General features: G+C 53.7%; 11 protein-coding genes across 11 annotated transcripts; 5 read left to right on the plus strand and 6 right to left on the minus strand.

The window, feature by feature from the left end:
- Window positions 1-543: 543 nt before the first annotated feature.
- Window positions 544-1,584, minus strand: DL89DRAFT_282663 (YfmJ protein; the record flags this gene model as incomplete). The annotated part of the gene is made up of 1 exon (XM_040889702.1): window positions 544-1,584. The coding sequence occupies one exon, from the start codon at window positions 1,582-1,584 to the stop codon at window positions 544-546; it is 1,041 nt and encodes a 346-aa protein (XP_040744717.1).
- A 1,157-nt stretch (window positions 1,585-2,741) lies between these two features.
- Window positions 2,742-4,023, minus strand: DL89DRAFT_277812 (putative oxidoreductase). The gene has a single exon (XM_040889469.1). The coding sequence runs from the start codon at window positions 3,820-3,822 to the stop codon at window positions 2,782-2,784; it is 1,041 nt and encodes a 346-aa protein (XP_040744718.1). The 5' UTR covers window positions 3,823-4,023; the 3' UTR covers window positions 2,742-2,781.
- Window positions 4,024-4,726: 703 nt separating this feature from the next.
- On the plus strand, window positions 4,727-5,086 carry DL89DRAFT_256248 (SRP9-domain-containing protein; the record flags this gene model as incomplete). Its single annotated transcript, XM_040885428.1, has 1 exon — window positions 4,727-5,086. The coding sequence occupies one exon, from the start codon at window positions 4,727-4,729 to the stop codon at window positions 5,084-5,086; it is 360 nt and encodes a 119-aa protein (XP_040744719.1).
- Window positions 5,087-5,294: 208 nt separating this feature from the next.
- DL89DRAFT_121555 (uncharacterized protein) lies at window positions 5,295-7,584 on the plus strand. Its single transcript, XM_040883213.1, has one exon. It carries the CDS (start codon window positions 5,478-5,480, stop codon window positions 7,323-7,325), a length of 1,848 nt encoding a protein of 615 aa, XP_040744720.1. The 5' UTR covers window positions 5,295-5,477; the 3' UTR covers window positions 7,326-7,584.
- A 10-nt stretch (window positions 7,585-7,594) lies between these two features.
- DL89DRAFT_266213 (MFS general substrate transporter) lies at window positions 7,595-9,011 on the minus strand (the record flags this gene model as incomplete). Its single annotated transcript, XM_040887007.1, has 1 exon — window positions 7,595-9,011. A coding segment is annotated over exon 1 (1,126 nt), but the record flags the coding sequence as incomplete, so codon positions are not given.
- A 646-nt stretch (window positions 9,012-9,657) lies between these two features.
- Window positions 9,658-10,060, minus strand: DL89DRAFT_256252 (uncharacterized protein; the record flags this gene model as incomplete). The annotated part of the gene is made up of 2 exons (XM_040885429.1): window positions 9,658-9,702; window positions 9,725-10,060. The coding sequence occupies 2 exons, from the start codon at window positions 10,058-10,060 to the stop codon at window positions 9,658-9,660; spliced, it is 381 nt and encodes a 126-aa protein (XP_040744722.1).
- Window positions 10,061-10,515: 455 nt separating this feature from the next.
- Window positions 10,516-10,919, minus strand: DL89DRAFT_121584 (uncharacterized protein). The gene has a single exon (XM_040883214.1). It carries the CDS (start codon window positions 10,815-10,817, stop codon window positions 10,554-10,556), a length of 264 nt encoding a protein of 87 aa, XP_040744723.1. The 5' UTR covers window positions 10,818-10,919; the 3' UTR covers window positions 10,516-10,553.
- Window positions 10,920-10,950: 31 nt separating this feature from the next.
- Window positions 10,951-12,859, plus strand: DL89DRAFT_266215 (PAP/OAS1 substrate-binding domain-containing protein). The gene is made up of 2 exons (XM_040887008.1): window positions 10,951-11,461; window positions 11,583-12,859. Exons 1-2 carry the CDS (start codon window positions 11,021-11,023, stop codon window positions 12,657-12,659), a joined length of 1,518 nt encoding a protein of 505 aa, XP_040744724.1. The 5' UTR covers window positions 10,951-11,020; the 3' UTR covers window positions 12,660-12,859.
- A 3,932-nt stretch (window positions 12,860-16,791) lies between these two features.
- On the plus strand, window positions 16,792-17,070 carry DL89DRAFT_201662 (SRF-TF-domain-containing protein; the record flags this gene model as incomplete). The annotated part of the gene is made up of 1 exon (XM_040883984.1): window positions 16,792-17,070. A coding segment is annotated over one exon (279 nt), but the record flags the coding sequence as incomplete, so codon positions are not given.
- Window positions 17,071-18,252: 1,182 nt separating this feature from the next.
- Window positions 18,253-22,715, plus strand: DL89DRAFT_244944 (aspartyl-tRNA synthetase). Its single transcript, XM_040885077.1, has 11 exons — window positions 18,253-18,497; window positions 18,903-19,321; window positions 19,469-19,589; window positions 20,091-20,212; window positions 20,585-20,689; window positions 20,944-21,087; window positions 21,241-21,279; window positions 21,456-21,605; window positions 21,724-22,125; window positions 22,211-22,321; window positions 22,423-22,715. Exons 1-11 carry the CDS (start codon window positions 18,449-18,451, stop codon window positions 22,672-22,674), a joined length of 1,914 nt encoding a protein of 637 aa, XP_040744726.1. The 5' UTR covers window positions 18,253-18,448; the 3' UTR covers window positions 22,675-22,715.
- DL89DRAFT_266221 (uncharacterized protein) lies at window positions 22,716-25,297 on the minus strand (the record flags this gene model as incomplete). The annotated part of the gene is made up of 2 exons (XM_040887009.1): window positions 24,905-25,297; window positions 22,716-23,230 (listed from the first exon to the last, which is right to left on the minus strand). Coding segments are annotated over exons 1-2 (316 nt in total), but the record flags the coding sequence as incomplete, so codon positions are not given.
- Between the last annotated feature and the right edge of the window lie 383 nt (window positions 25,298-25,680).

Consider the following 25,680-nt stretch of genomic DNA (forward strand, 5'->3'; position numbering starts at 1 on the left):
GCTTTGTTGACCTCGAAACAGCAACACATTTCAAAGCTACCATACTAAACCAACCACATAAAAGCTTGACATCTTGGGCCATCCAGCCCTGCCTTTTCTCCCCAGTCAGTGCTCGATCCTACTTTTTCCATAAAGCTCGTAACCATTTGTTTTCATCTGAAAGGTTACCAGTCATCCAGTGGCAGAGAATATTTATTTCCTGATATCCTGCAGCCGATTTAGCTGGGAGCCACGCCAAAAAAGTGGAGAAGATTAAACGGCAGACTTCAATCTATAGCGTACAATACCTGTTGGACCCTCTATGCACACCAACAAACCAACACATTCAAGGTGTTCATTATGACGATGAATCAAAACAGCAAAGGTAGCCGCAGCAATCTGGATGCAGTAGCAATGCCATTAAATACTGGAGGATAATAACGCAGCTTACATATCCAATGCCTGGAATGTGAATGCCTCAATATCAATGTCGCACTTCTGTGCCATCGCTGGAGCGGTATGTTAATGGTAGTGTGTCTTATTCAGGAATCATGAAACACCGTTCTACACCTTGACAACGCTCTTGCCGAAGTTCTTGCCGTCATACAGGTTCAGAACCGCCTGAGGAGCGTTCTCCAGACCAGTGGTCTCATCGATGCGGTACTGAAGCTTACCCTCCTTGTACAGTTTGCCAACTTCAGCCATAAACTCGTCTTCAGTTGGCGTTCCATAATACCTGCTGACACGCACTCCCTGGAAGATAGCAGCCTTGGTCAGGATGTTGAAAGTGTTCTTGAGACCGTATGTCTCATCAGCAGACTTGACGTTATACTGGGAAATCATACCACAGGAGATAATGCGAGCACCAAAGTTGATGTTGGTCAGAGCAGCATCGAGGAACTCGCCACCGACGTTGTCAAAGTAGATGTCAATGCCCTCAGGAGCTGCTTGCTTGATTGCCTCGGTGAAAACACCGCATGTCTTGTAGTTGAAGGCGGCGTCGGCACCAATGCTCTTGACAAACTCAACCTTGTCCTCTGAACCAGCAACACCAACGACCCGCAGACCACAAGCTTTGGCGAGCTGAACGACAATCTGGCCAACAGCACCCGACGCCGAAGAAACGAGGATGGTCTCACCAGCCTTTGGCTTACCAACCGTGGTCAGACCGACAAAGGCAGTGAACGACGGCATACCGAAGACTGTAACGAAGTCGCGGGCATTTTCAATAGTGCCGGTGGGAAGCTTGCGCAAAGTAGCAACATCCACAACCGACTTGGTCTCCCAGGATGCTATTCTGCTGGAAACAATATCCCCTTCAGAAATGTCAGCGCTGGTTGATGCCTCCACAATAGCGACACCATCAGTGGTAATAGGCTTGTTAAGTTCATAGCAAGGGATGTAGTTGTTTGTAGCGCCGGTCAGACGACCACGCTGGTACGGGTCAACAGAAAGATAGAGGCTGCGGACCAAAACTTGGTTCTCCTTAAGCGAGTCCTTGGTCGGAGCTGGAGCAGACACGACCTTGAAGTTGTCGAGACTCGGGGCACCGCCTGGCGAGTACCTGTTGGCCAGGACGCGAGTGACAGGGCTGTCGGATGTCATGTCGAATGGTGGATGGGTAAACGATAGGTACTGGATGCGAATAAAGCCAGATATATGTAGAACTAGTATTAGAAAAGAAAACGAAGCGATTCCAAGACATGGGAAAGGAGCTATTTTATAGCGGATTCACACAGCAAGTTATACAGCCCCTTGTCAGGGCACACTTATTCCATTCACTGCTATAATGAACTTGTGGCGCCTGTGTTGTATGCCATGAATAGACAAGTTGCTTTAATTGTCCACCGTGGGTAGAAAATTTCTGGCCCCTATATAGTGCACCCTAGGTAGGAGACGAGTGAACTGTATGGATCTAATCATGGGGCTTGAATCTATTATACAGCAGCATCTGTCTGGTCTCGAACTATGATCTTGGCTCTGTCTGGTTTTGAATTTCAGAAGGCGCAGTGGTGATTCAAGTACTCATTTCAGATTAGTACGTTTAGAAGTATGTGGAGCGACTGATGTTACCAGCTGTGTTCTTTATGTGCTCACTGCTCTATTTCGCCATTAAATGAAACGGGTCAGTAACGTATGCAGCGAATAGTACGTTGGTTGCTGTATTTTTGAATGTTACCTGTGGATTAGCGAACGTTTATATGCTTTGTGTAGAAATGATGTGAATGGACCGAGGAGAAAGGGGAGGCTAACCGACCTTCTTGAGCCCAATGATGTGTGTGATTGGTCCGGTTTATGGTGGAATTGGAGTATAATGACACCCTGGAGTCGACAGGAAGGACTGCATGGTAGACACCATTTGCAGCGTAAACCTCTTGAGGAAATCTCTATGCATACCAACAAATCAACATATTCAACGCGTTCCTTATAACGATAAACCAAAACAGCAAAAGTATCCGCACCAATCTGGATACAGTAGCTGTTAACATGGGGAATAAGTGGTTATCGAATATATGGAAAAAAAAAAACTTTTCAAAATGACTGAGGGGAAGAAGGAAGGCTGGTCGTCTATCTGGGCTTTTGTACGTATGCGTTTCGGCCTTGTCTATGGTGGCGTAGGGGGACTCCGGACCCCGAATGTCAAAAGTAGCAATGCCATTAAAGCCAGGAGGATAATAACGCAGCTTACATATTCAATGCCTGAAATGCAAATGCCTCAATATCAATGTCGCACTTCTGTGCCATCGCTGGAGTGGTATGTTAATGGTAGTGTGTCTTATTCAGGAATCATGAAACACCGTTCTACACCTTGACAACGCTCTTACCGAAGTTCTTGCCATCAAACAGATTCAGAATCGCCTGAGGAGCGTTCTCCAGACCAGTGGTCTCATCGATGCGGTACTGAAGCTTACCCTCCTTGTACAGTTTGCCAACTTCAGCCATAAACTCGTCTTCAGTTGGCGTTCCATAGTACTTGCCAACAAGTATACCCTGGAAAGTAGCAGTTTTGGTCAGGATGTTGAAAGTGTTCTTGAGACCGTATGCCTCATCAGCAGACTTGGCGTTGTACTGGGAAATCATACCACAGGAAACAATGCGAGCACCAGTATTGATGTTAGCCAGAGCAGCATCGAGGAACTCGCCACCGACGTTGTCAAAGTAGATGTCAATGCCCTCAGGAGCTGCCTGCTTGATCGACGCGACAAAGTTGTCAGAGGTCTTGTAGTTGAAGGCGGTATCGGCACCAATGCTCTTGACAAGTTCGATCTTGTCCTCTGAACCAGCAACACCAACAACCCGCAGACCACGAGCTTTGGCAAGCTGAACGACAATCTGGCCAACAGCACCCGACGCCGAAGAAACGAGGATGGTCTCACCAGCCTTTGGCTTACCAATTGTGGTCAGACCGACAAAGGCAGTGAACGACGGCATACCAAAGACTGTAACGAAGTCGCGGGCGTTATCAATAGTGCCGGTGGGAAGTTTGCGCACAGCAGCAACATCCACAACCGACTTGGTCTCCCAGGGTGCTCCTCTAATATAGACGATGTCACCCTCAGCAACGTCAGCGCTGGCTGATGCCTCCACCACAGCGACACCATGATTGGAAATTGGCTTGTTAAGCTCATAGCGGGGGACGTAGCTGTTTGTAGTGCCGATTAGACGACCACGCTGGTACGGATCAACAGAAAGATAGAGGCTGCGGACCAAAACTTGGTTCTCCTTAAGCGAGTCCTTGGTCGGAGCTGGAGCAGACATGACCTTGAAGTTGTCGAGGCTCGGGGCGCCGCTAGGTGAGTACTTGTTGGCCAGAACGCGAGTGATAGATCTTGCAGATGTCATATTGGATGTTCAGCTTTGAATTATAAACTTTGTTGTGTGTGTTTTGGTATTCAAATGGCGCAGTGGTGGCTTAAATACTCTTCCCAAGCTAGTGCATTTAGATATATGTTTAGAGTGACCGATGCCGCCATTTGTGTGGGCAATGTGCTCACCGCCACATTTTGCCATAAAACGAGACGGTTCAACAGCACATGAAGCGAATAGCAGGCAGGGTAGTCTGCGGATGACAAATCATTAGGGAGAAGAAGTAAAAATGCGGTGTTAATGATGAGTGAATCCTCGCTTGTAATTAGTAATACACAGTCCACATGTATTTGTATTCTTTGGCTCGGCACAGGAACTCTAGGCTTCTAATTATGTGGTTTGATAAAACACTAATCGATTTCGACACGCCTGTCCCTGCCGTGCATGCATTTTATTGCTGCTGAAGAGAGCCACACTCATGCTAGGTCTTTATTAGATTCTTACCAATGCTCACTCCCAAGCGAATATTGCTCACTGCTCAAGAGTTGTTCTCTACTTCCTTGGTGTCATAAACCTTGTACTGGATCTTGCGTTCCAGATAAAGCTGAGGGGCCTCATTGGTGAAGCCAACTCAGCGCTGGGCTGTGTGGTGGTCCAAAGGAAGAAACCCCTGGGCATAGCACGTATGTGGATAAGTGCACCCAGTCTCTTGTTTCCATACACAGCATCGGATAAGCTAGCGCCAGTCTGTGAAGCCATTTGGCAAGAGGTGTCGTGTAAGGCGACACATCAGGAGTGCTGATTTAGATCAACCGATCAATTTCATGGAAGTAGCCTCAATGTGCCTTCTCTTCAGGCACTAAATTCGGATGCATCTTCATTCCCTCGCGCCTTCAAATTACTCTATTCTCACTCACATTTGTACACAAAAAAGGACGCGATGACATACTACACAGATTGGGAAAGTTTTGAGACGGCAGCATCGTCGCTGTATGCCAGCGCACCGCGGCAGGCCCGGTACACGGTCAAATACCGCAACTGCGATTCGCAGCTGATGCTCAAGGTCACAGACGACGCGACATGCGTGCAGTACCGGACGGAGCGGCTGGACGATATCCGGCGGATGGCACGGCTGCACCGGATCCTTGCGCAGACCGCGTCCCAGCGGCAGCAGGACATCAAGGAATTGTCGCCGATCGTGCCGGTGACACAGAAGCAGGAAGAGCCGCTGAGGGAGCTGCATGGCAAGAGTGCGCAGCAGGGCGGAAAGAAGCGTGGGCGTGGAAAGAAGCGTAACTGAGAGGGGTGGGCTGCGGATGGCCCCATGTCGGCATTGCGCAGATCGCACCAGCGTCTTTACATGGTCTAGCTAATGCTCGCTAATGGAGTTTGTTTGTCCTGGTGGGCTTTGCGAAAAGGAACCAGAGTGGGGAGGGCACAAATGCCTTGGCGCTGGTTGGTGGAACCGGGGAGAGAGAGCGGATTTGCGTGACTTCTGGGCCGAACGAGTATGCAAACAAGAGACGATCAGCCGCGTTGCAGAAAATGTGGGTGGAAGCTTAATGGTTAGGCGAGACTCGCATGATAACGGCATGTTTATAAGCGGGTTCATGGGTGAAGCGACCAGCAAACGCCAGTTTTTATTTTCTTCTTACCACGTTTCCTTTTAATACGCACTCTTACTATCACATATGAGTGCCACTAAACACGCGCCAGTACAAACAAGTAACCCGCAGGGCCGGCGCAGCAAGAGTAAGAAGCCAGGCGCAGCGCAGCGTAGCCGGGGGCCACCGCAGGTACGCGTGAGCGTGCGGGCGTCGTCAGAGCAGCCGTGCAGACGGTCGCGTAGCCGCACGCCCAGCCGCACGCCCGACAAGTTCTCGGACGTCTGGGCGCGCAAGCCCACGCGTGCCAAGCTCTCGCTCGAATCGATGTCGCTGTCCGGCCTGTTCCACTCCAAGAGCCAGAAGATCAAGACCGCCCGGAAATCCCCTGCCAAGCACAGCAGGCGGCGCAGCATCAGCGAGCCCGCCGAGCAGCCCAGGTATGCAATGCCAGAGCCGCGCACAAATGACCCGGAGATGCAGCGGCTGCTGGCGATGCTCCAGGGGCACATGCAGGCACAGCCGATGGCACGACCGCCGAGCATTTCGATGCCGGTGCCGCCGGTAGTGCAGCCGACGCGGGCCAGCGTGTTGGGGAAGGCCATCTCTGGGGGTCCACAACTGCGCCGGGCGAACAATGCGTCGCAGCAGTCGTTGCTGCACAACCAGGCGGCGTTGGCGGTGTCTCGCAGCACGCCGGTGCAGGACGACGAGCTGAGCGCATTTGGCGAGCCAGACAACGAGGTATCTGCAGGCCTGGCAGTGCACAAGCCCACGCAGTCGAAGACTATGCCGTCAATTCATAGCCGCATAGCCGAAGCTGCGCTGCTGCCCCCGCCCATGCGTATCGACCCCGATTCATGCAATGAGTGGGCGCGGCACTCCAGTGTGTTCTCGGATAGTGGGCGCGGGTCACACGTCTACACGGTGATCGGCAAGGCCATCGCCTCGGCTATGCTGGCACAGGACAACAGCGAGGAGAGCAGCAGCAGCGCACCCCGTGGTGATGTGGGCGTGCGACCGGTGCAGATTACGAAGCAGCGCACGACCGGCGACATCAACGAGACGCTGGTGCACCGCCGACGCACCGACGCCGAGCAGAGCAGCATCGAGTCGGCCAACGTTATGACGCCAGACACCTTCGCCACAGCGCGGCAGTACATGGGCCAGCCCAGCGACGCGCCTTTCCCAGATCCGCCTGCCGTACCACTGCCCGCCCGCCAGTCGTCCAGCGCACCGACGGCACCGCTGCCCCAGCCGCCTGCTAGGGATGCATCGCGGAGCCGCGGCTCTGATGTCAGTGCCATCGCAGTGCGCCACCACTTGCAGGTCGACGAGGACCGCGAGGAAAAGGTTGAAGGCCGCGACTCGTATGCCTCCGACGAGCAGCCGTTGCCGGAGATGGTGCTGGCTGAGTGGCTCGGGGCACCCGCCGATGCACCAACTGGCGCCGGCACAACGCAGGCGAGCACACCGCCACCGCGCCCGGCGAGCTTCGCGGAGAAGCGTGGTGTTGTGGAGGCGCTGTTGGCGCGCGTGGCCGATCTTGAGAGCCGGTTCGCGTGCGTCGAGGCGGTGCTGGGCGGGCTGGAGCACGAGCTGGACCAGCTACTGCGTGGCCGCACTGAGCCGGTTGTGCGCCGCGGCAAGGTCGTCGATCCAGCCGCTGCCCGGAAGCCCGAGGTGCGCGTGCGCGATAGCCTATCCGACTCGCCAGCTGATGCTGAAGACGATGGGTTCTGGCGCCGCGAGAACCTGACGCGCTACGTCAGCCAGTCACAGGCTGACTTTGACGAGGCCACCACGCAAACCCTTGTGTCAATCATGGCCATGCTGCGCGGCCTGTCGTCTGTCCGCCAGGCCAAGCAGGCCATGGCCTCCATCGACACCGTGCTGGCCAACCTCAACCTGAGCGACAGCCAGCTGCCGCGCTAGCTTCAGATACCAGCACACAGGGAGGCTTCGAGCGTGGAAAGCGACCCGACTCGACAAGAAAGCAAATGCTGAAGTGTTTTTTTATCAAGAGTTAGCTGCTCCTCTCATCAATGACAAGAAATGAAGGGATCTGTTCTTGGGCGCTCTCCTTTTATCTTTTGCTGCAGCATGTCTGCTAAGGTACGTGTGCTGTTGAAGATGTGCGTCTTCCGCAGCTTGCTGTCTCTGGCCCTGGCCCTGGCCACATCAATCCATTCGCTCCAGATGCCTTTTGTATGGATTGTTTATGCTTAGTTGAGCAACAGAATGAATGCTAAGTGAATGATACAGATAAAGTAAATAAATAAGGCAGCGCTGGCTACATCAGCTTGAGCGCAAACAGCAGCAGGCTGGTGACCAACGCCACGACCAGCACGCCCAGCGGGAAGACGTTCCGCTTGCGGACGTAGCTGCGCCAGTTGGGTGCCGCAGCCAGCAGCAGTGGCTCGTTGATCTTGTCCTTGACAGCATGCAGCGCCTCCTTGCGCTCAGCAGCGTTGCCGCGCAGCAGCCCGCTCCACTGGAACCGGTCGACGACAAAGATCGCCGTGGCCACCACCATCGACAGCGCCCCCCAGCCGACGAAAAACGCCATCACGTACCGGTAGCTGTGCTGGCTCTCGGCCACCGACTTTGGCCCGTTGTCCTGCAGCGCTCCCACTACTATATCCACGATGGTTGACCCGATGTTCGTCGCCGACTTGTAGATCCCCAGCCCCGTGCCCAGCGAGCTCGCCGGTAGCAGCAGCGAAATCGCTGTGATCTCCGCCAGCGGGCCCAGCGCCAGTGATACTGAGAACGTCACCAGCCCGACCAGCGGGTTGACCATCGTGAACCCCAGCAGCACCATCGACACCGTGAATGTCGCTGTCGAGAGAACCAGCAGGTCTGTGCGCAGCCCGAACCGGTCCAAGAACCACCCCAGGAACGGCACCAGGAATATAGGCATGATCTGCGATACGCTGGCCGACCATGCCGCCACTGCGTCGTTTGCACCGAACCGCAACTTGACCAGCTCGCTGTTAATATGCAGGAAGCTGGTCCACCCGCCGCCCAGCGTGAATGACTCCACGATGATCATCCAGAATATCCCGAAGAAGAAGAACACCAGCCGCAGGTTGAAGCGGTGCTTTTTGCGCAGCCGCTCCACCGCCTCCGCTGACATCTCGCGCCGGATCCGCCGCATCGTCACCATGTACACGATGTTGATTGCGAATGACAGCGCACACACCACAAAGTTCGCCCAGAACGCGGCCCCGTAGAACCCAAACCGATCGGCGATCGGAATTGCCGTGCCCATCGACAGGAACGACGCCACCCGCGACGTTGTGATCTGGATTGCAATGGTGATTGCCAGGCCCTTGCCCTTGAACCAGCTGCCCAGGATGGTTTCCTGCACAACGATTATTGTCCCTGACCCGAGCCCGTACAGAATCCGCCCCACCACCATCGTCGAGAACGACCGGCTGTGCGTCGACACCGAGATTATCAGGTTGCCCACCATGATCAGGAACGTCGAGATCAGCGATCCCGAGGTCGTCCCAAACGAGTCAATAAACAGCCCGCCCAGCACCGGCAGGATAGTATTCACCGCCGATACCGTCGACTGCAACGCCCCGTACTGCGTGTTGGTTATTCCGTACTCCTAATGTCCAGCAAAAAAGCCAGCATCAATTGTGGAGTCCTGCACCTGCATGCATTTGAATGCAGAGAGCTGTCGCCTGCATCGAACTGCTTGTGCTCTTACCTTCTTGATTGTTGACTTTAGTGCTCCCAGCGTATGCGCCGAGTAATGGCTTCCAACTATACACCAAGTTGAATGGCCCACCGAGAATCAGGAAACAAAGTGAAATTAATTAATGCATGGGGCTGGAAAGTCACTGATTCACCCAGCAAGCCAGCAAGCCAGCAAGCCAGCAAGCCATCCACTGCCGCCCGCTCTGGGCCAGCTGACTCTGAGGAATTCAAGGTGACCTGCCGAACGAACGCTGGGCATTAAACAGAACTGGGGAGGAGGGAGGGGTAGGAGTTGCGCGTGAGCGAAAGGCGGAAAGGAGTGGCCTGCCTGATACGCAGGAGGGGGAGGGGAAGTCAGCGACCAATGCCCAGTAAAACAAGTACAACCACAGGCTGAGACCTGTATCACTAGTGCCATCCCACCACCAGGTCTCTCCACCACCCAAGCTGTCCTCCTCCCCCCCCCCAAAAAAAAATCCAGCAACATCTACAGGAGCCCTCCCAGCGATAATCGCTCAGCCAGGGGGAGGGATTGCTCTATTCTCTTCAGAGCTGCCTACGATAAGCCCTTAGCCAGCTCCCCCGCAAAGCGGTTGCTTACCTGAAATAAGCAGTGCACACACCAGCGCCAGGAATTGGTAGCCGTAACGTCTCTGTCCCCACGCCTGCTCAAAGTCCGTCAGTTCCTCGGCCGATGCCGTCGATGCACGGTGCTGTGCCAATCCTTCCTCGCTAAATTCTCTTGAGCTCTCGCGCGACGCTATGCTGGAGAACTCGCTGCGGAGCAGCGGCTGGTCGGGCGAGGGTGCTTCGCGGTAGCCGTCAATACGACCCATGTCTGTGTGTATTGTAAGGTCTGTCAGTTCGACTGGACTCTGTCCGCTTTCATCAGGTGGCGAAAAAGGTCTAGAGTGGAAAGTGTTGGGAGAAGAAGAGGAATGCAAAGGCCGAAAGCTCATAGTTTTTCTTTTTTAAGACAGCTGAAGTGCACAGCTGACTATTTATCTGACAACGCTCCTTTTTTTCTTCAGGTGAACAAATAGCTGTGAAAGGTGTTAGAGGATCCCGCTATTCCTCTTGCCTAGCCTACACTCTGAGCGGGAGGGCGATTCGCTCGCTCTGGCCAATCGTGGCTATTGTGGTACGCGGGCAGCGAGTGCCTTTTGCCTTGTCCTTTTGATCGGAACTTCCGAAAATGGTGCGAAATTGAGAAAGATGCGTGGAAAAGAAGGAGCAACCACATACACACAAGGTCGGACATCTGATGAAGCGGCCATCGCCTACCTCACGCACAGTGCATGATAGCTGGCAGGCAAATGCTCTGTTTCCCACACGCACATCCCTCCGGCATTCGGTCAGATAAGCCTGACGGACTTTCCAGCTCGTTTATCCTGTCAGAAGGTGCAGCTGGCAGGGCGCAAGGACCGCTGCATGGCCGAAGTCAATGTCCGATTATCGCGTCTCGCAGAGGGCTGAAGGCAAAAGCAGCTCCCAGTGAATAGTGCGACCGATAGGTGCATCTGGATCGACAAGACATCGTGACTCCTCTCCCGGCATCGGCTTATCTGTTCGACAGATATACCGATTGCCAATACGTTCCATGAACTCCTGGTACCACCGACAATGGCTGTGATAGCATAGGCCAGTCTGAGCCACGGGTTGACTGCACAGACTCACTGATCTGAGCAGGCTGAGGCTGCAAGCTCGTGCTCTCATTGTCTGTGACTGGTAAACTCGGGACGCAGACTCACGAGTCTAAATTAAAGCTGCCCTCAGCCAGGCCACAGTAGTCTGCCAACCATAAAAAAGCCTGCACCAAAACCAGGGCCAAGACGATAAACCAGTAGAATCCTGAGTCATTTCACCTCCTCTTTCTCGCTTTCGCGCCATTACACTTTTGAGCCAATTTACTCCACCAAATGACGAAGAAAGAACCAAACCATCACAGGGTTCCGCGGTTCCCGACTAAGAGGCAGCTGAATTCGTATCTTCATAGCAGCAGCTCGTCCATTTCAGCGCAAATTGAGCTGTTCGAGTTTATTCTGAACTACGTGAAGGAGAACGCAGACCCCACTGTCTCATCGATGGCTATCCTGCGCTACATGGCCGAGCAGGGGCTCGACGAGGAGGCCCTCGGGTGCCCTATTGGCGAGTGGCTGGGACACCCGACGTTCGGCCCGCATTTTGTGCTGACGGAGCCGTGCGGCCGCCACTTCCTGGTTGCCCTGGGCAACGAGTATTCGCACGACAAGATGCGCAAGAAGCTGATCGCTGACACGGCCTTGGAGCTGTACGATACGCTGGCTCCGACTCTAGAGGACAGCGAGATAATCACGTTCGAGATTGCGATGTTTGCCAGAGTAAGAAACCTGTGCTGGTTTGCGGGCAACTGATTCCTTTTTACTGCCTGCTCGGGTGATGCATGAGACACATGGGACAATGCATATTCTCTAATCACATGGCCTCTTCTTATTTCCATAGACGTCTGCGACGACAAGTCCTCCACAGTTTCTGGTCACCGATATCTTGAGCCGGATCGAGAAGGCAGCTGCCACGGTGACCACTCTCCCGGTCAAGGCAAACCTATTTGGGTCATCAAAGTTGGGGCTGTCGGGCAACGGGAGCGATCTCGACATTGCGTTGCAGATTGGCGGCATCGGCCTTGACAAGGTGCTGATGCGCGCCCTGAGTCTTCGTCTGGATCAGTTCGGCATAGCCAACGCCTTCTTTATTTCGCATGCGCGAATCCCGATGATCGAGTGTGTCGATATGGCCAGTGGCATTGATTGTGATATCACACTCAACAACACCATGGGCCATATCAAGACTGCATGCCTGGCAGCGTACCTGAGGTGCGATCCGCGTGTGGGCCCGCTGATAGTCACCATCAAGCAATGGGCCAAGTGCCGGCGCATCAACGATGCCGCCAACGGGATGCTCAACAGCTACGGCTATACGGTCATGCTGCTGGCCTTTCTACAGGAGCGCGGCGTGATACCGCCGCTGCAGCAACTGACGACGCTGGACAACCCCGAGGACTGCCTGTTCTCAGAGAACAAGCTGGTTGCGCTGTACAACGGCCAATGCTTCAACACCGACGAGGTGCTGCCAGATTTTGTCGAGTGCGGCGTGTACACGCACTTTTACGAGCCGGCTGTGGCCGAGTGGAAGAGTCCAAACACTGAGTCACTGTATCAGCTTCTGTACGGCTACTTTTACCACTACGGCATTGCGCACGACTTTTTGGGCTCCGCAGTATCAGCGCGCGCAGGCACCACGTCGTTGCCGATGTCGCACTTGCTGGGCGGAAGACCGCGCGTCATAAGCCGGCCCTGGATTATCGAGGATCCATTCGAGCCGGGTATCAATCTGTGCAAGGCGTCGATGCGCAATCTATTTGGCATCTACCGTGAGTTCCAAACCGCAGCGTACGTGCTGAGCACCAGTGACTCACTGTTCGCGCTGTTTGACGACAATCTCGAGGTCACCGACTCGGATATGTGCTTCATTGCGTACTGCAAGAATGAAATGTACAACAAATTCAAGGCTGAGTTTTGATGATCGTGTTTGTCGCAAACAGATGCGACATCTCCAGCCCCCGCTCTGACCCAGCCACCACCACTCTGCCAGCCCAAGCTTTTTTACAATGATTTTTTGCTTGGGCCATTCACCTCTCCAGTCTTCTTGTTGCTCACACAGCCCAGCAAGTCCACCTTTGTTTACCGTATGGCATCCATTCAGACACTGGTATTTCCCAATAAACAGCACCTACGCCTCCTTCATAGAAAAGTCAAAGCACTATGCAATATTTACCTTCGTGCCCAAATACCGCAACTGTCATAGCACACGAGCATGCCATTCAGAAACCTCCTCTAAAAGGAAGCCCTTTTCCGAGTGGGCTAGAATGCAGCACTCTGTGCACAATATGCGGTTCCCCACAAGCAGCATATTTGGACGAAATTTCGCGCTTGTTCTTAATTCCACAGCCTGTGTCGGACAAAAATCCCAGAACGGGAGGCTCACGCGAATGGTGGCATTTGGATCCTCTGGCGCTTTGGTGGTGGAATTGCCCAGAGCCAAAGCATAGGGATCGCTGCGCTAATAGCAGTGCATTGGCTGGGATATCCACTGGACATGGGAGTGCCTCTTCCGGGGTGGATATTGGTCACTGCACAAGAATAGCCAGGCATCCATACGCAGAAGAGGGGCGTCATGGGCTCATCGGTTTGGTCAATTTGGGCGAGTACAGAATCTGCTGATGCTCAGTCAACGGACGCAAAAGGAGCAACAAAATAGCATGGCCAGTTTTAGGTTGGCCAACGCTAATATCGTTCATATATGGACTGCATTTCCAGATAATAGCAGGCATCTGGCGGTCCGTGAGGTCTACAATGAACAAGGCAAAAGAATTGCAAGCTTGACTGTCACAATTCTCGGGCTCCTTATTCCCAAACGACGTTCGTTTTGTTTCGCGTTACCAAGGCGAACAGTGTGGAGACACAATTGCCGCCAAGAAGAGCGCTTTGGTTGGCTGCACATTTGTTTTCAAACGCCAGTTCATCGCCCACAAGGATTATTTGCGGCAAGCTACGCAACAAAGGAGTTTTTTGTTGTACCGAGCGTTCCAGAGGGGACATGAATAGGTGCTGGTTCATTTCGCCGAAAGGGCAAATGTCAGGCTGACAATTGCTCCCACGCACTCCCGAGAGACAACAAGAGTGAAAATCATCGGCAAGCCAGGCGCTTTGCAGTGCATTTTTGCTTAATGTCTGAACATGGCACGTCATGGACATTTCTGGCAGGCGGAATTTTGCCTCTTGGGCAGCTGAGCAGCCCAGAGCAGAGGGCGATAGCAGTGTCTTGGCTACGGAAAAATGACGCCCACACCCGCGCAAGGTCGAGTTGCCAGACAATATGTGCTCGTTGCAAACAATGCATCGCTCATAATTCGGTTTTCTCTGAACTTATTGCCCGCCCACTGCTAGGTATTTTGCTTTGGAATGAAGAAAATAGCAATAGTGCGTCGCATATTGAGCGACCGAATTGTGTGTGCTGGGAGTGCGATCTCTGAATCGCTCCGTCCTGGAGAGGGCATGTTTCGTAGATGCCCTTGTGCCCCGCTAGTCTATATCACCCTTTCCTAACATGGCAACTATTGATGCCGACAGCACACGATCGCACATCAATTATGCTGGTCAAGAAGAGCAGCCGTGATGGTGACGACGACGATGGTGCTGGTGCTGCTGGCATCAGCTGTGCTCCTTGCGCAAGGGCATGGCGTGGATATTGTATATGAAGTCCGGACCCAAACAACTCTGAGCGCTATGCCTTGACATCAAGCCATCTTGTCCCGGGCCATTTCAGCCTTTCCTTCTTTGCATATCAGCAACAGGCCAAGCTGGGTTATTAATAGAAGCGCTTGCGGATCAAACAAGTCACCAACGATAGACCGGGCAGCCCGTCGATTCGACGCAGCAAGGAAAAAAGATGGCGTAGCAGGCGAAGCCTGGGCTGGGCATAGTCGCTGGTATGCGGATGTGCGTGCCCGTGTATGCATGCCAGCTCGCTAATTGCCTGCGCAACAGGTTTTTGCGCATGTTTACCAAAAATTGCTGCAGCTGCTCCTCCGAAGTGCATACGACTATCATTATCAAATTATTTTTCTAATGCCACCAGCCACTCGCCTCCCTCGTTGCTGCCTGTTAAATTAGCTCTTTTCGGGATCTACCCTTCGCCTCTCCCTCCCCACCCCCCGCGTTGCACATGGCGTCTCAACGACGTGGAAAAACACACCGATGATGCCGCAAGCGATACAAGCCAGCAAGAGAGGAGGCGCGGACCGCTGCTTTCCTGGTGCCTTCCTGGTGCCTCCAAGAGACGACATGCCGAGTAGTCCGGGCTGGTCCAGGGATTGATTGAAAGCGGACATGTTGGCTTCTGAGTCGCTTCTGTTCCTCGAAATGGCAAGGCAGCCAGGGCGTGCAACCAGTGGAGCCACTGGCGTAGGCTGAGGGGCCATGGGTGAGATCATGGTGTGCGAGGTGACTGGCCAGCAGCATGGTTACGCCAAGCGCAAGGCTAGGAGGATGGGAATCGCGCGCGAATGAGGCGCCTGCGTCCTGGCGGGGCCACCCTCGCACAGTGACGGTGAGAAAAGCCGTGAGCCGCAAACATACGACCCAGTTGTTTTTTATTTTGCAGCCTTGGGCCGAGAGATAAGCAACCCCCCTGGCCTCCCCAGAATTGCAGCGAGGAAAATAAAACCCCTCGCTACCCAAAGTGTAGGCGGGGATGCCCGTCCGGATTGGCTCGCTTTCGGAAGCAAGGAGGCTTGGGTGTCACAGTGCAATAATTTACGAATTGTTGGGCGCCCGCGGAGAGGGGAGGGTCCCTCCAGGGCGGGGAGGGGTGTGCCGCACCCGCCCCGTTTGAAATGTGCGAGTTCTAAACATGTCGCCGTCGCCTAACTTTTTTGCTAGCAATAAGGCAAAAATTTGATGTTCATTGTAATCCCGGAGCGAAGCACGACACCAGTGCAGACAATTCCAATAGGGTGGTTGGCAACCCCGGGCGCGTACCTTTTTTAATTCCTCCACAGTCTGCGAAATATTGGGCCTTTTTCACAGGCAAGCACAAAAAATTTTTCTCCTTGCCTTGGTGGTCGTGCTGGTGGGCGCTTTTTGGGCTAGCCGAATAAATCTGCGGACATTTGCTCCATTCCAAAAAGTCGAGCACATTGCCTCTACATAAAGCTATTCCTCTCTTCTCTCCTTTTTTCCCTTTTCATCCACTTGCTCACACTTTTTATCCTCTGCAATATAATCACATTGCCTTTTCTGCACTCGAGCCTTTTTTAGCCCCACCTCTCCCCTCGCACCAAATCCCCCACACTCAGTGCTGGCCTGGCCCGACCCGACCTTTGCACGCACGCACTCACACCACTCCCACGGCGGCTGTTCTATCGCTCGCATATCGAATCGTTCCATCCTAGTCTCGCTTTTATTATTTTCGGTGCTCGATCCACCCGCATATTCTGTTACTACTGCCATACCGGAAAAATTACCAGCACATAGGCTCTGATAGATTACAGCCACGGCCCTGTCTTGTGCCTCAGACCGCCATCAAACCCACATCCCCACACACTTTGGACCGTTAAGCTATACAGCACAAAGGAGGCTGTCCCTGTCTCATTAGCGCTATTCAGCTTTATTTGAAATCAACAGCCCCTCTGTCTGTCCATTTATAGCAGGGTGCGCTCGCAAGCTCGGCTAAACAACAATTGAAATCGAGCCTCTTTTGCTTCTTTTTTCGCACACTTTATTTATTTCCCCCGCTATTCTGTTCAATGTACGGCGCTTACGAACCCAAGGCCCTCGGATACCCTGACAACCTCTCGATTTCTTCTACAGACACAGCAGCTCCCACCCCCACGCACTCGTCGGCAGATCACCACGCTTTTAGAATGAACGCAGCCTTCCCGCCTGAGGACCCGGCCAAGCAGCTGGCCGGCGTCTACCCGAACGATCCAGCCACTGCGCTGCTCTTGGATCAGCAGAACCAGCACCACCACCAGCACCAGCAGCAGACCCAGGATTCATCGCGCACACAGACGCCATCAGCCAAGCGGTCGCGCGAGGACGACGAGTCGGACGGCGAGTCTGAGGGCAACGCGAAGGGCGACACCAAAGACGAGAAGCGGGCCGGTCGGCGCAAGATCAAGATCGAGTACATCGAGGATAAGAGCCGGCGGCACATCACGTTCAGCAAGCGCAAGGCGGGCATCATGAAGAAAGCGTTCGAGCTCAGCACGCTGACAGGCACCCAGGTGCTCCTGCTGGTTGTGTCCGAGACCGGCCTCGTCTACACCTTCACAACGCCCAAGCTGCAGCCCATCGTGACCAAGCCTGAGGGCAAGAACCTGATCCAGGCCTGCCTCAACGCGCCCGAGCTGCCCGACGCCAACAACCAGGTCGTCCAGCCGACCCCGACCGAGTCAAACAGTTACATGTCGCAGCCGCGCCAGGCGTATGCTGCCAACGCGGCTCAGGTTGCGCCTAGCGTCATTCCCAGCGCCACAGCTGCGGGCCACGACGCTGCGGCTGCGGCTGCCGCCGCCGCTGCACAGAGCATGTCGGGTGCTGACAACGGGTTCGATCGCAAGCTGCACTCTGGTTCGCCCGCCGGCGTCAACCATGCCACAGCGTACCTCCAGCAGTACTACAACGGCCAGCAGGCGGTCGTCGCTGCCGCCGCAGGCATGCCTGGCGCATACTCCTCAAACAACTCGATGGGAGCATATGCTGCGGCTGTCGCAGGCTACGGCTCGTACCCCGGCAGCAACAACCACTCCCAGCACCACTCGCCCATCGCTGCCAACGTCGCTCCCCACACACCTCAGCCGGTGAACGGGATCTCCGCTGCAGTGGCAGCCGCCGCGTCCAGCATGCCGACAATGGGCAGCCTCGCCAGCTACCACCACCAGACGCCGGGCCAGCAGCAGCAGCCGCTCCCGAACTTTCAGTCTTCACAGTCGCAGACACCGACACATGGATTGTCCACCCCCGGAACCCCGTCGGTCTCCAACACATCCGTCTCAGCAGCGGTGGCAGCTGCAGTGGCGGTAGCCAATAGTGGACATGCCCAGGGCATGCCGTCACAGCAGCAGCAGCAGCAGCACCATGTTGCCTACATGTCGGCCGCCAACCAATACTGGCCTTCCACCGGCATCCACACGCAGCAGCCGCAGCAACCGTCGCAGGTCTCGTCCGCGACTGTCGCTGCAGCCACTGCCGCTGGTGCCCAGCGTCCCGGGTATTCTAGCTGAGGAAGCGTAAGAAAGGGATTTCAACTCTGTCTTGAATGGTTGTAAATAACTTCAATTTTTATTCACTTTTTTATTGCCTTTTCCATCCTCTCTAACCCTAACCAAAAAATAAAGAAATCTCAACGCACCTCCCGCTTCTGGCTCCTGCCATTTTCAGTACCATTCAGAGCAGGCGACTGTTGGCCACGCTTTTCTGTGAAAGTCCCTGCACTCTGGGCAAGCCCTAGGGTCCCTGTGCCCATTATACTAGCGGATCCTTGCTGTATTCATGGGAAGGATGGGCAAAAACCGCATGCATAGCCATTCTGTGCTCTTTGGATGATCCCTCGGAATATTTGCTTTTTCTTCTTCGTGTATCATCACCAGCCTTGCGTTCGCTGCATTCCCCCGACAAGCACACGCGAGCTTTCCTTCTCTCTTTGCGAGTTCTGCGTTAGCCGCCTTTACCACATAAACCCCTGCTTCTGACGTTCAAAGCTGAACGCTCCCGTGACTATTGTTTTCGTCCCGCCAAAAGACAACCATGCTGCGAATCCCCCTCTCGCAATCCCGCGGCCGGATGCTACGTGCAGGCAAGTCATTATCATGAGTGTTTTTATTATGCACAAAGCCTCAAACAGAAGCCGCAGATTGTGCTTCTGCTTTGGCCAAAACGGGCAACCTGTGCCCTCCACGCCAGCCAATATGTGTTATATGCAAGGTCATATGGCCATGGTGGCATTCTTTCGCCGATGAAAAATCACGAGAAGCCTCCCCACACAGAGCCGGGAGCCATGTCCTCCTCTCCTTAGCACAAAATGATTATGTGTGCACATGCATGTCGCCAAACATCAGCCCCTATTGTTCGGCGTCTCCCCGAGCCCAGAAAGGGAAAAGTGAAAGGGGACCACAGCACTCACATTCTGCCTGCGCACTCGATGCTCGCTGTGTTTCGCGTCTCGTGCGTCATACCCCTGTCCATCGTTTCCTCACTGTAGCCCCGCATGCCCGGTTCTCGTCCAGCCTGGCACATCCGAAACTCGCTACTCACCTGCGCACTCACACCTGCGGCGACCTCACCGCGTCGCACATCGATCAGCAGGTGAAGCTCTGCGGCTGGGCGCAAAACATCCGTGTGCTCTCCGACACGCTTGTGTTTGTGCAGCTGCGTGACGCCTACGGCAGCATCCAGCTGCTCGCCGAGCAGAGCAAGGTGGGCGATTTCGAGAAGCAAAAGCGCGTGCTGGAGCAGCTCAATCCTGACACGCTGATCGGCGTGCAGGGCACCATTGTGCGCCGCCCCGAGGCGACTGTCAAGCAGGACGGCGCCGGCGAGATTGAGCTGCTCGTCGACAACATCGAGGTGCTCAACCACACCGAAAGCCTCCCGTTCAGCCCGTACATCAAGGAAAAGCTGGTAAGCCTCCCCCGACCGCCACCCGTTTTACCTTTACGGCTATAGCGAGGCGCAGCATATGACTAGCCTCCACGATCACTCCTTCGTCATGCTTACCGACGGCAGTCTGCCCACCCCCGACACACCCACACCTCCACACCACTGTAGCCCGGTGAAGACGTCAGGCTGGCGCACCGGTACTTGGATCTGCGTCGACCAGAGCTGCAACGCAATATCCGCACCCGCTCCAAGGCAACCATGGCGATTAGGAGCTTTATGGACGAAAACGGTAAGCTCCTACACTTGCATTTTTCCTTGCTGTACACGGTGGAATACCGCACTGGAAAAGAAACTTCGTCGCCACAGCACAGCGCAATGCAGCACGCATCAACGTGCAGACGCAGACGCAGACACACACTCACCCACCACTCTCCAAAGCTTGTTGCGCTCGTGCGCTGCCTGCCCGCGCGTATTTTCTGACCCTGTCCTGTCGCCCCGATTGCGTCTCTCGCTGTACGCCCCAACAGCAGCAACCAAAAAGACAACACTACATCATTTTGCTGACGATCCCCTTATACCCGGCTGGCTCAGCGCTGACAGACGAACCACAGTCGTGCGTTCTGTAATTTTACATGCAGTTCGACTGAATTCCTAGCCCATGTCGCCAATGAGACTGCTGCCCCAGTAATTGATTTCTCCGTGGTTGCTGCGCGAAGACGGCTCCTGCTGCCCCGAATTTTCACATCCCCCCACCACAGCGCGCTGAATAAACACGCCTGTCTATTCGTAGGATTCGTGGATATCGAAACGCCCACGCTCTTCAAGTCCACGCCTGAGGGCGCCCGCGAGTTCCTTGTCCCAACAAGGATCGACCCTGGCTCTTGCTATGCGCTTCCGCAGAGCCCCCAACAGGTAAGCCCAATGGCCAGCAGCAGGGAGCATGCTGGCGCTTTTGGATATTCGGCGTTCGGACATTAGGTCCGCACTGCATGGCCCCCTTGCTCGCCACGGTTCTGTTTGGCTGGGCGTGGATTGGCTTCTTCTGAAGGCCCGCTAATGAGGCAGTTTTTAGCCGCCTTCTGTTGTTGTTTTACACACGTATTACTAGACCGACTGTTGCTCTGGACTACTGTTCCGGACTGCGCTATCCTGGTGAAGCTTGCCGTTTTTGCATTCTGGTGGTCCCTACTTGCCGCTTCATTTGCCCAACCGCCAAACTGTGCTGCCATTCACGTCTGTTATTGAAATTAACTCGCGGAGACGCGGGCCCGTGGAAATATGTAGTTTAAGCAGATGCTAATGGCGGCGGGGTTCGACCGCTATTACCAAATCGCGCGCTGTTTCCGAGACGAAGATTTGCGAGCTGATCGCCAGCCGGAATTTACACAGGTACGTGGATGCGAGCCGGCCCAGCAACAGCGCTGGGAGCATAGGAGACAAACAAACAGGTCCTTGGCACACCCCTGGAACATCGCAGGCGAACCAGCCTGCTTCCTTGTTTTCAAAATATTATGACGGATCGGCCGTGCATTAACTTTAGCTCCTCTGTTGTCGAGAAACCGACGATATGATTACCCGTTTATCCATGGCGCTCGCCTGTGGAACGCTGCGACGCCTGTATCTTTTTGCTGTCTTGCCTGTAGGTTGATGTCGAAATGTCCTTCATCGCAAAGGCCGACATCCAGGACCTGATGGAGCGCCTGATCCAGCGCGTCTGGAGCGAGGTCAGGGGCATTCACGTGAAAGCGCCCTTCAGGCACATTTCCTTCACCGAGGCAACAAACAAGGTAGGGCTGGGCTTCCAGAAAAGCCGTGCTTGGGTGTACCAAACAGGGGACACCACAGCCGGGAAGCCGCCGATCTGCGTTACACGCATATATCCCATCAACTTTATCCCTAAGAGCCCACCTCCAGCAAACAATTACCCTGCTTCTGTGTAGTACGGCTCGGATAAACCAGATACGAGATTCGGCCTGGAGGTAAGCTGGCGTGGAAATGGCGCCATACGCGCACTGATAAGGGGCATGAGCCAAGGGGATCTGTCGTTGCGGAAGTTCCCGGCACCGTGCAGCCGCGGGTTTTCTGCACGCTCCAGCGCTGGCACGTCGACTAAACCTTCTCTTTCCCTCGTTTCGTCTACTGCATGACATGCTAGATTGCCCAGGTCCCAGAGCTGTCGAGCCCCGCCGATCATGCGATAGCCGAGATACTTGTGGTGCCAAATGGTGCCAATATCTTTTCTTCAAAGGAGCTAGCGCCCCTCGCCGACCTGATCCGCAACAGCCAGAGCAACTGCGAGTCGAGGGTAAGTGACGTCCGGATATTTCTCTTTTGGCTGCCATTCGCCGCCAAAAAAAAGATAATGACCGAATCATGCATATAGTGCCCATCCTACTAACATTGTATCTCTACAATGGTTGTAGTTTACTTCAATTCACAAGGTTAGCAGGGGCACTGTCACTGGGCTCAATAAAGCCACTTTGCTCGCGCGCCATCAGGCAGCGTCTCCAGCAGCTGACCTGTCTTCCATCCTCGCCTCACTGCATGTATCCGATGGCGACCTATTGTTTGTCAGTGAGAGGTCCTCCTATGTTACCCCTGCAAACACCACCCTTGGTCGCGTGCGCTCACTGGCTGCCAAGATGCTGCAAGCCAAGGGCGAGCTGGACATTCCCAAGGATGCTTTCAACTTTTTGTGGGTTGAGGAGTTTCCGTTGTTCACCTGCGAGGAGGACGACGCGCACGGGAGGCTGTCTGCCACCCACCACCCATTTACCGCCCCTGTCCCTGAGGATCTGCCGTTGTTGTACACTGACCCGACAAAGGTAAGTTCCTGGACATTGTCTCTGCTTGTTGATTCCTACAGCACTGTGCTTCTTAACAATTGTCCTGCAATATGTCCCTTCGTAGGTCCATGGCCTGCACTATGACCTGGTGCTGAATGGCGTCGAGCTTGGTGGTGGGTCGATTCGTGTCCATGACCCGGCTGTGCAAAAGTATATTTTCAAGGAAATCCTCAAGGTAAGACCAGCTGCTGCCACAACGTGCCTTGTTCCTTTGAAATAGCCAACTATTTGGAGGATGCCAGCTAACACCTGTGTTTGTTCGACCGTGCTGTGTAGCTGCCCCAGGAAATCCAGGCCAGCTTCAACCACCTGGTCACTGCCCTGGGCCATGGATGCCCGCCGCACGGCGGTATTGCGCTTGGTTTGGATAGGCTTATTGCAATCCTGACCGATTCTGCCAGTCTGCGCGACGTCATTGCTTTCCCAAAGTCTGCCAATGGAAGAGACCTGTTTATGAAGTCGCCTGCCCAGGCAACCCCAGCGCAGTTGGCCGAATACGGCATCAAGGTTATCCCAAAGACCGAGTAGTAGACCTTTTTTCAACTCTTCGATTAGATATCTACAGACATTACTAGAAATACTCTGCTCGCGATGCGAGCTCGGCTGCTAGTCAGCATGGGTTGACACGTCGATAAGGGCATCACGGCGAACCGGTCATTTGAACGTGTCAGATGGTTGTTGGTGCAATGTCGATCATGGACATCTCCCACCATGGTGGCCTGCTCAGCGTAGGCGCTTCAGCGCTGGCTCGCTGCTGCTGGCAACAGAATCGCCTGCTGCTACACGCCTCTTGTCTGGCTCCTTTGTTGCCGGAATGGTGCCAAAAGCATCGGCAGCAATGGCTGTAGAGCGACGGAACCGTTCAGGAATACTGCCTGAATCACAGAGTGACTGGAAAATGAGCCTGAAGTTTAGAGCTGCTGCGAGGTCGCGGTTCAAGAGCCGAGACGAATAGGCCCGCCTGTATTGTGCCATGGCCCGCTTACATGACTCGCTTGTACAGCGGAGAAGGCCATGGCACTTCGCAGTTGGGTTCTTCGATCTCTGGTAGGGCCGCGGGTTGGGAACATGCCGGAATGTCTGCAGCGACTTTTCGCAGCAGAACGGGCACATCGACGATGTCCGGAATTCGTCGATCAGATAGACTTCAAAGCCATGGTGCTTGAACTTGTCGCGCCATCCCTTGCCACGAATCGGCGCATGGTGTCGGGCCATCGGCGCACTCCAATTGCCCATGATCAGCACTGGGTCTGGACCGAACTTGCTCCGGAGTTTCGCGGCAAGCCTGTGGTCTGCACGGGCCTGGTTCATGAATGAATCAAGGCGCAGCTTGCGGTGAAGCGGGTACACCTTGGGACTGGTACTGACACCCGGATGGGCCTTCCAGCGCCTTTGGTGCTGCTTGTTTGACTTAGTGGGCTGCTGCTCTGGTATCCTTTGTGCTGCCATTGTGTTGGCATAAAACGGTGCTAGGACACACTGCACAGATGCACGGGCAGCAACGTAGGCACGGAATTTTGCTGGGCTAAGGGTCCGGCAGCAGTGCTTGGAAAGCTCTGCCTCTGCTCTGTGGACAGCATCTTCTGGGACTTGATCCTTTGTAGCCCAACGAATCCTGTCATAGTGGCACAGCTTGAGCTCCTTATTGCGCTGCTGCTATGTGTAGCGGTAGAGCATTCTCTCACCCTCTTTCCCATTGCTGCTATTTTCGTGCATCATGTATAGCAAATCGCCACGACCTGGATCGATGAATACACAGCGGCCTTTCAGATTCTGCAGCTCTGGCTGTGGGATCCAGTGGATATAGCGACAGTCAGCTGTAGCATCGCCTCCCACAGCATCGCCTCCTGCACCATCAGCATCTACTGTACCATCAGCCTTGGTTATCTTGTCTTGTAGCAAAATGCATATCATTACACCATCTGTTGTTGCCATTCCGTAGAATTTTGTTGGACACTAGCCGATTTTTTTTGGACTAACTGTGTAGTCCATCGATAAGTCACTGTGAGGAAAATCCTGACTAGACAACCCACCAACTATGTGACGTTGAGTTTCTCTCTGAAAGAACTTTTCTTTTTTTCTTTTCTTTATCGGTTTAGCCGCTTAGTATTTTCTCATTTCTTATTTATAAAACTTTGCATATAATGCCTCAGTTTACATTAATTTTTCTATCACCATGCGCCTTAGATGGCTTTGATGTTAGATCTGCGACCCGGCCCCACACATCCCACACAGGTTGTGTGATCCCTTGGACCGGGTCGTGTGCACAGACTGGGGGTACTGGTGCATATGCATTGTTAAGTGCTGCAGTGGCCTCTGTTGTATCTGATGGCATCTTTGCTGCTTCGCGTGCAGCCTTCTTGGCCAATTTTCGCCCTTTTCTACTGCTTTCCTTGCCTCTGTTGCTGCCCTCTTTGCTGCGTTGATCTTGGTAACCTGCTCGCATGTTTTCGAAATAAACACCTGCTTGATTATTTGCTTGTCTAAGCGCACATGGCCTGGGATCCATGATGTCCGCAGAGGCAAGCATTGGGGGGAGACTTGCCAAGCTGCTCATTCTCAATAAGCTGGCATAGGCAAATATATGCATGCAGATGCTTAAGTGGATTTACCTTGGCATCATAGTATCGGCTGTCTTTGGCGAATCTGTACTTGGCATCATAGGCATTAAGCACTGGTGCCAGCTTGTTGTAGATTGCAAGCATCGGTGGGGTGAACACACTGAGATCAGGGTGTCTAGAGGCAACTGCCTGGCAGAGCTTCTGTGCAGGTATGTAAATACATACTTGACATGCATTATTGAACTCAGCCTTGGACACATTGCCCATTGTACTGTGCAGTGTGGTTTTGCGGCTGCGAATATCAATCAATTTGGCCAGAATCCGCTGTAGGCAAGTGCCATAGTGCAACACAATGTTGTTCTTGTATGCTGTCATCAGCTCGGTATCCACGTATGTCGCTACTTGATTCATTTCGCACACGCCATGTAGCTCGATATCGCCATTATGCAATAGATAATCATAAATATGGTATCTAATTATATCACCGAAATCTGCGCTCGACAGTTCTGACTTGTCCTTCTGGTTGACGAAATCCTCGGCAGATATGACAGTCTTCGCCTTCAGGTTGCGATAAATGAATAAATAAACTGAATGAAAGAATCCCTTTTTCACAAGTATTGAAGGGTCAAAAGCATCCCCGTCAGCTAGTTGATGGAGTAATATCCATCGTGCAAGCATGTATGTATGCTCTTTGATGATATTGATGCTGTGTACAAATTGCTCTAGGCGGGGCAACATAGAATCACGGAAGCCAATACCACCAAGTGATGTCTTTATGGCAGTAGTGCTGCGGGTAATATTCATTTGAGAAATTCAATAGGCAAGTAAGAAGAGAAATGATGCTGTTTAGTTTTGCTTTATTGTGTATGCATAGCATTAAGAACTTTTTATTAAGAATGATCTGGATTGGATGGTTTTTGGGGTCCTTAGCACCGATACAGTCTCTTGAATCAGTCTATACAGACTGGGTCCA

Source organism: Linderina pennispora, assembly GCF_002104995.1.
Source record: "Linderina pennispora strain ATCC 12442 chromosome Unknown DL89scaffold_4, whole genome shotgun sequence".
In the NCBI taxonomy this organism is placed as follows: Eukaryota; Fungi; Kickxellomycota; class Kickxellomycetes; order Kickxellales; family Kickxellaceae; genus Linderina; species Linderina pennispora.

Bases quoted from the DNA above. Each gene is read 5' to 3' on its own strand.
- DL89DRAFT_121584 (XM_040883214.1), bottom strand. From the start codon at position 10,817: ATGAGAGCACGAGCTTGCAGCCTCAGCCTGCTCAGATCAGTGAGTCTG.
- DL89DRAFT_277812 (XM_040889469.1), bottom strand. From the start codon at position 3,822: ATGACATCTGCAAGATCTATCACTCGCGTTCTGGCCAACAAGTACTCA.
- DL89DRAFT_244944 (XM_040885077.1), top strand. From the start codon at position 18,449: ATGCTGCGAATCCCCCTCTCGCAATCCCGCGGCCGGATGCTACGTGCA. The intron at 19,322-19,468 runs GTAAGCCTCCCC...ACACCACTGTAG, and splicing joins CGTACATCAAGGAAAAGCTG to CCCGGTGAAGACGTCAGGCT. The intron at 20,213-20,584 runs GTAAGCCCAATG...GGAAATATGTAG, and splicing joins TTCCGCAGAGCCCCCAACAG to TTTAAGCAGATGCTAATGGC.
- DL89DRAFT_266215 (XM_040887008.1), top strand. From the start codon at position 11,021: ATGACGAAGAAAGAACCAAACCATCACAGGGTTCCGCGGTTCCCGACT. The intron at 11,462-11,582 runs GTAAGAAACCTG...TTATTTCCATAG, and splicing joins AGATTGCGATGTTTGCCAGA to ACGTCTGCGACGACAAGTCC.
- DL89DRAFT_121555 (XM_040883213.1), top strand. From the start codon at position 5,478: ATGAGTGCCACTAAACACGCGCCAGTACAAACAAGTAACCCGCAGGGC.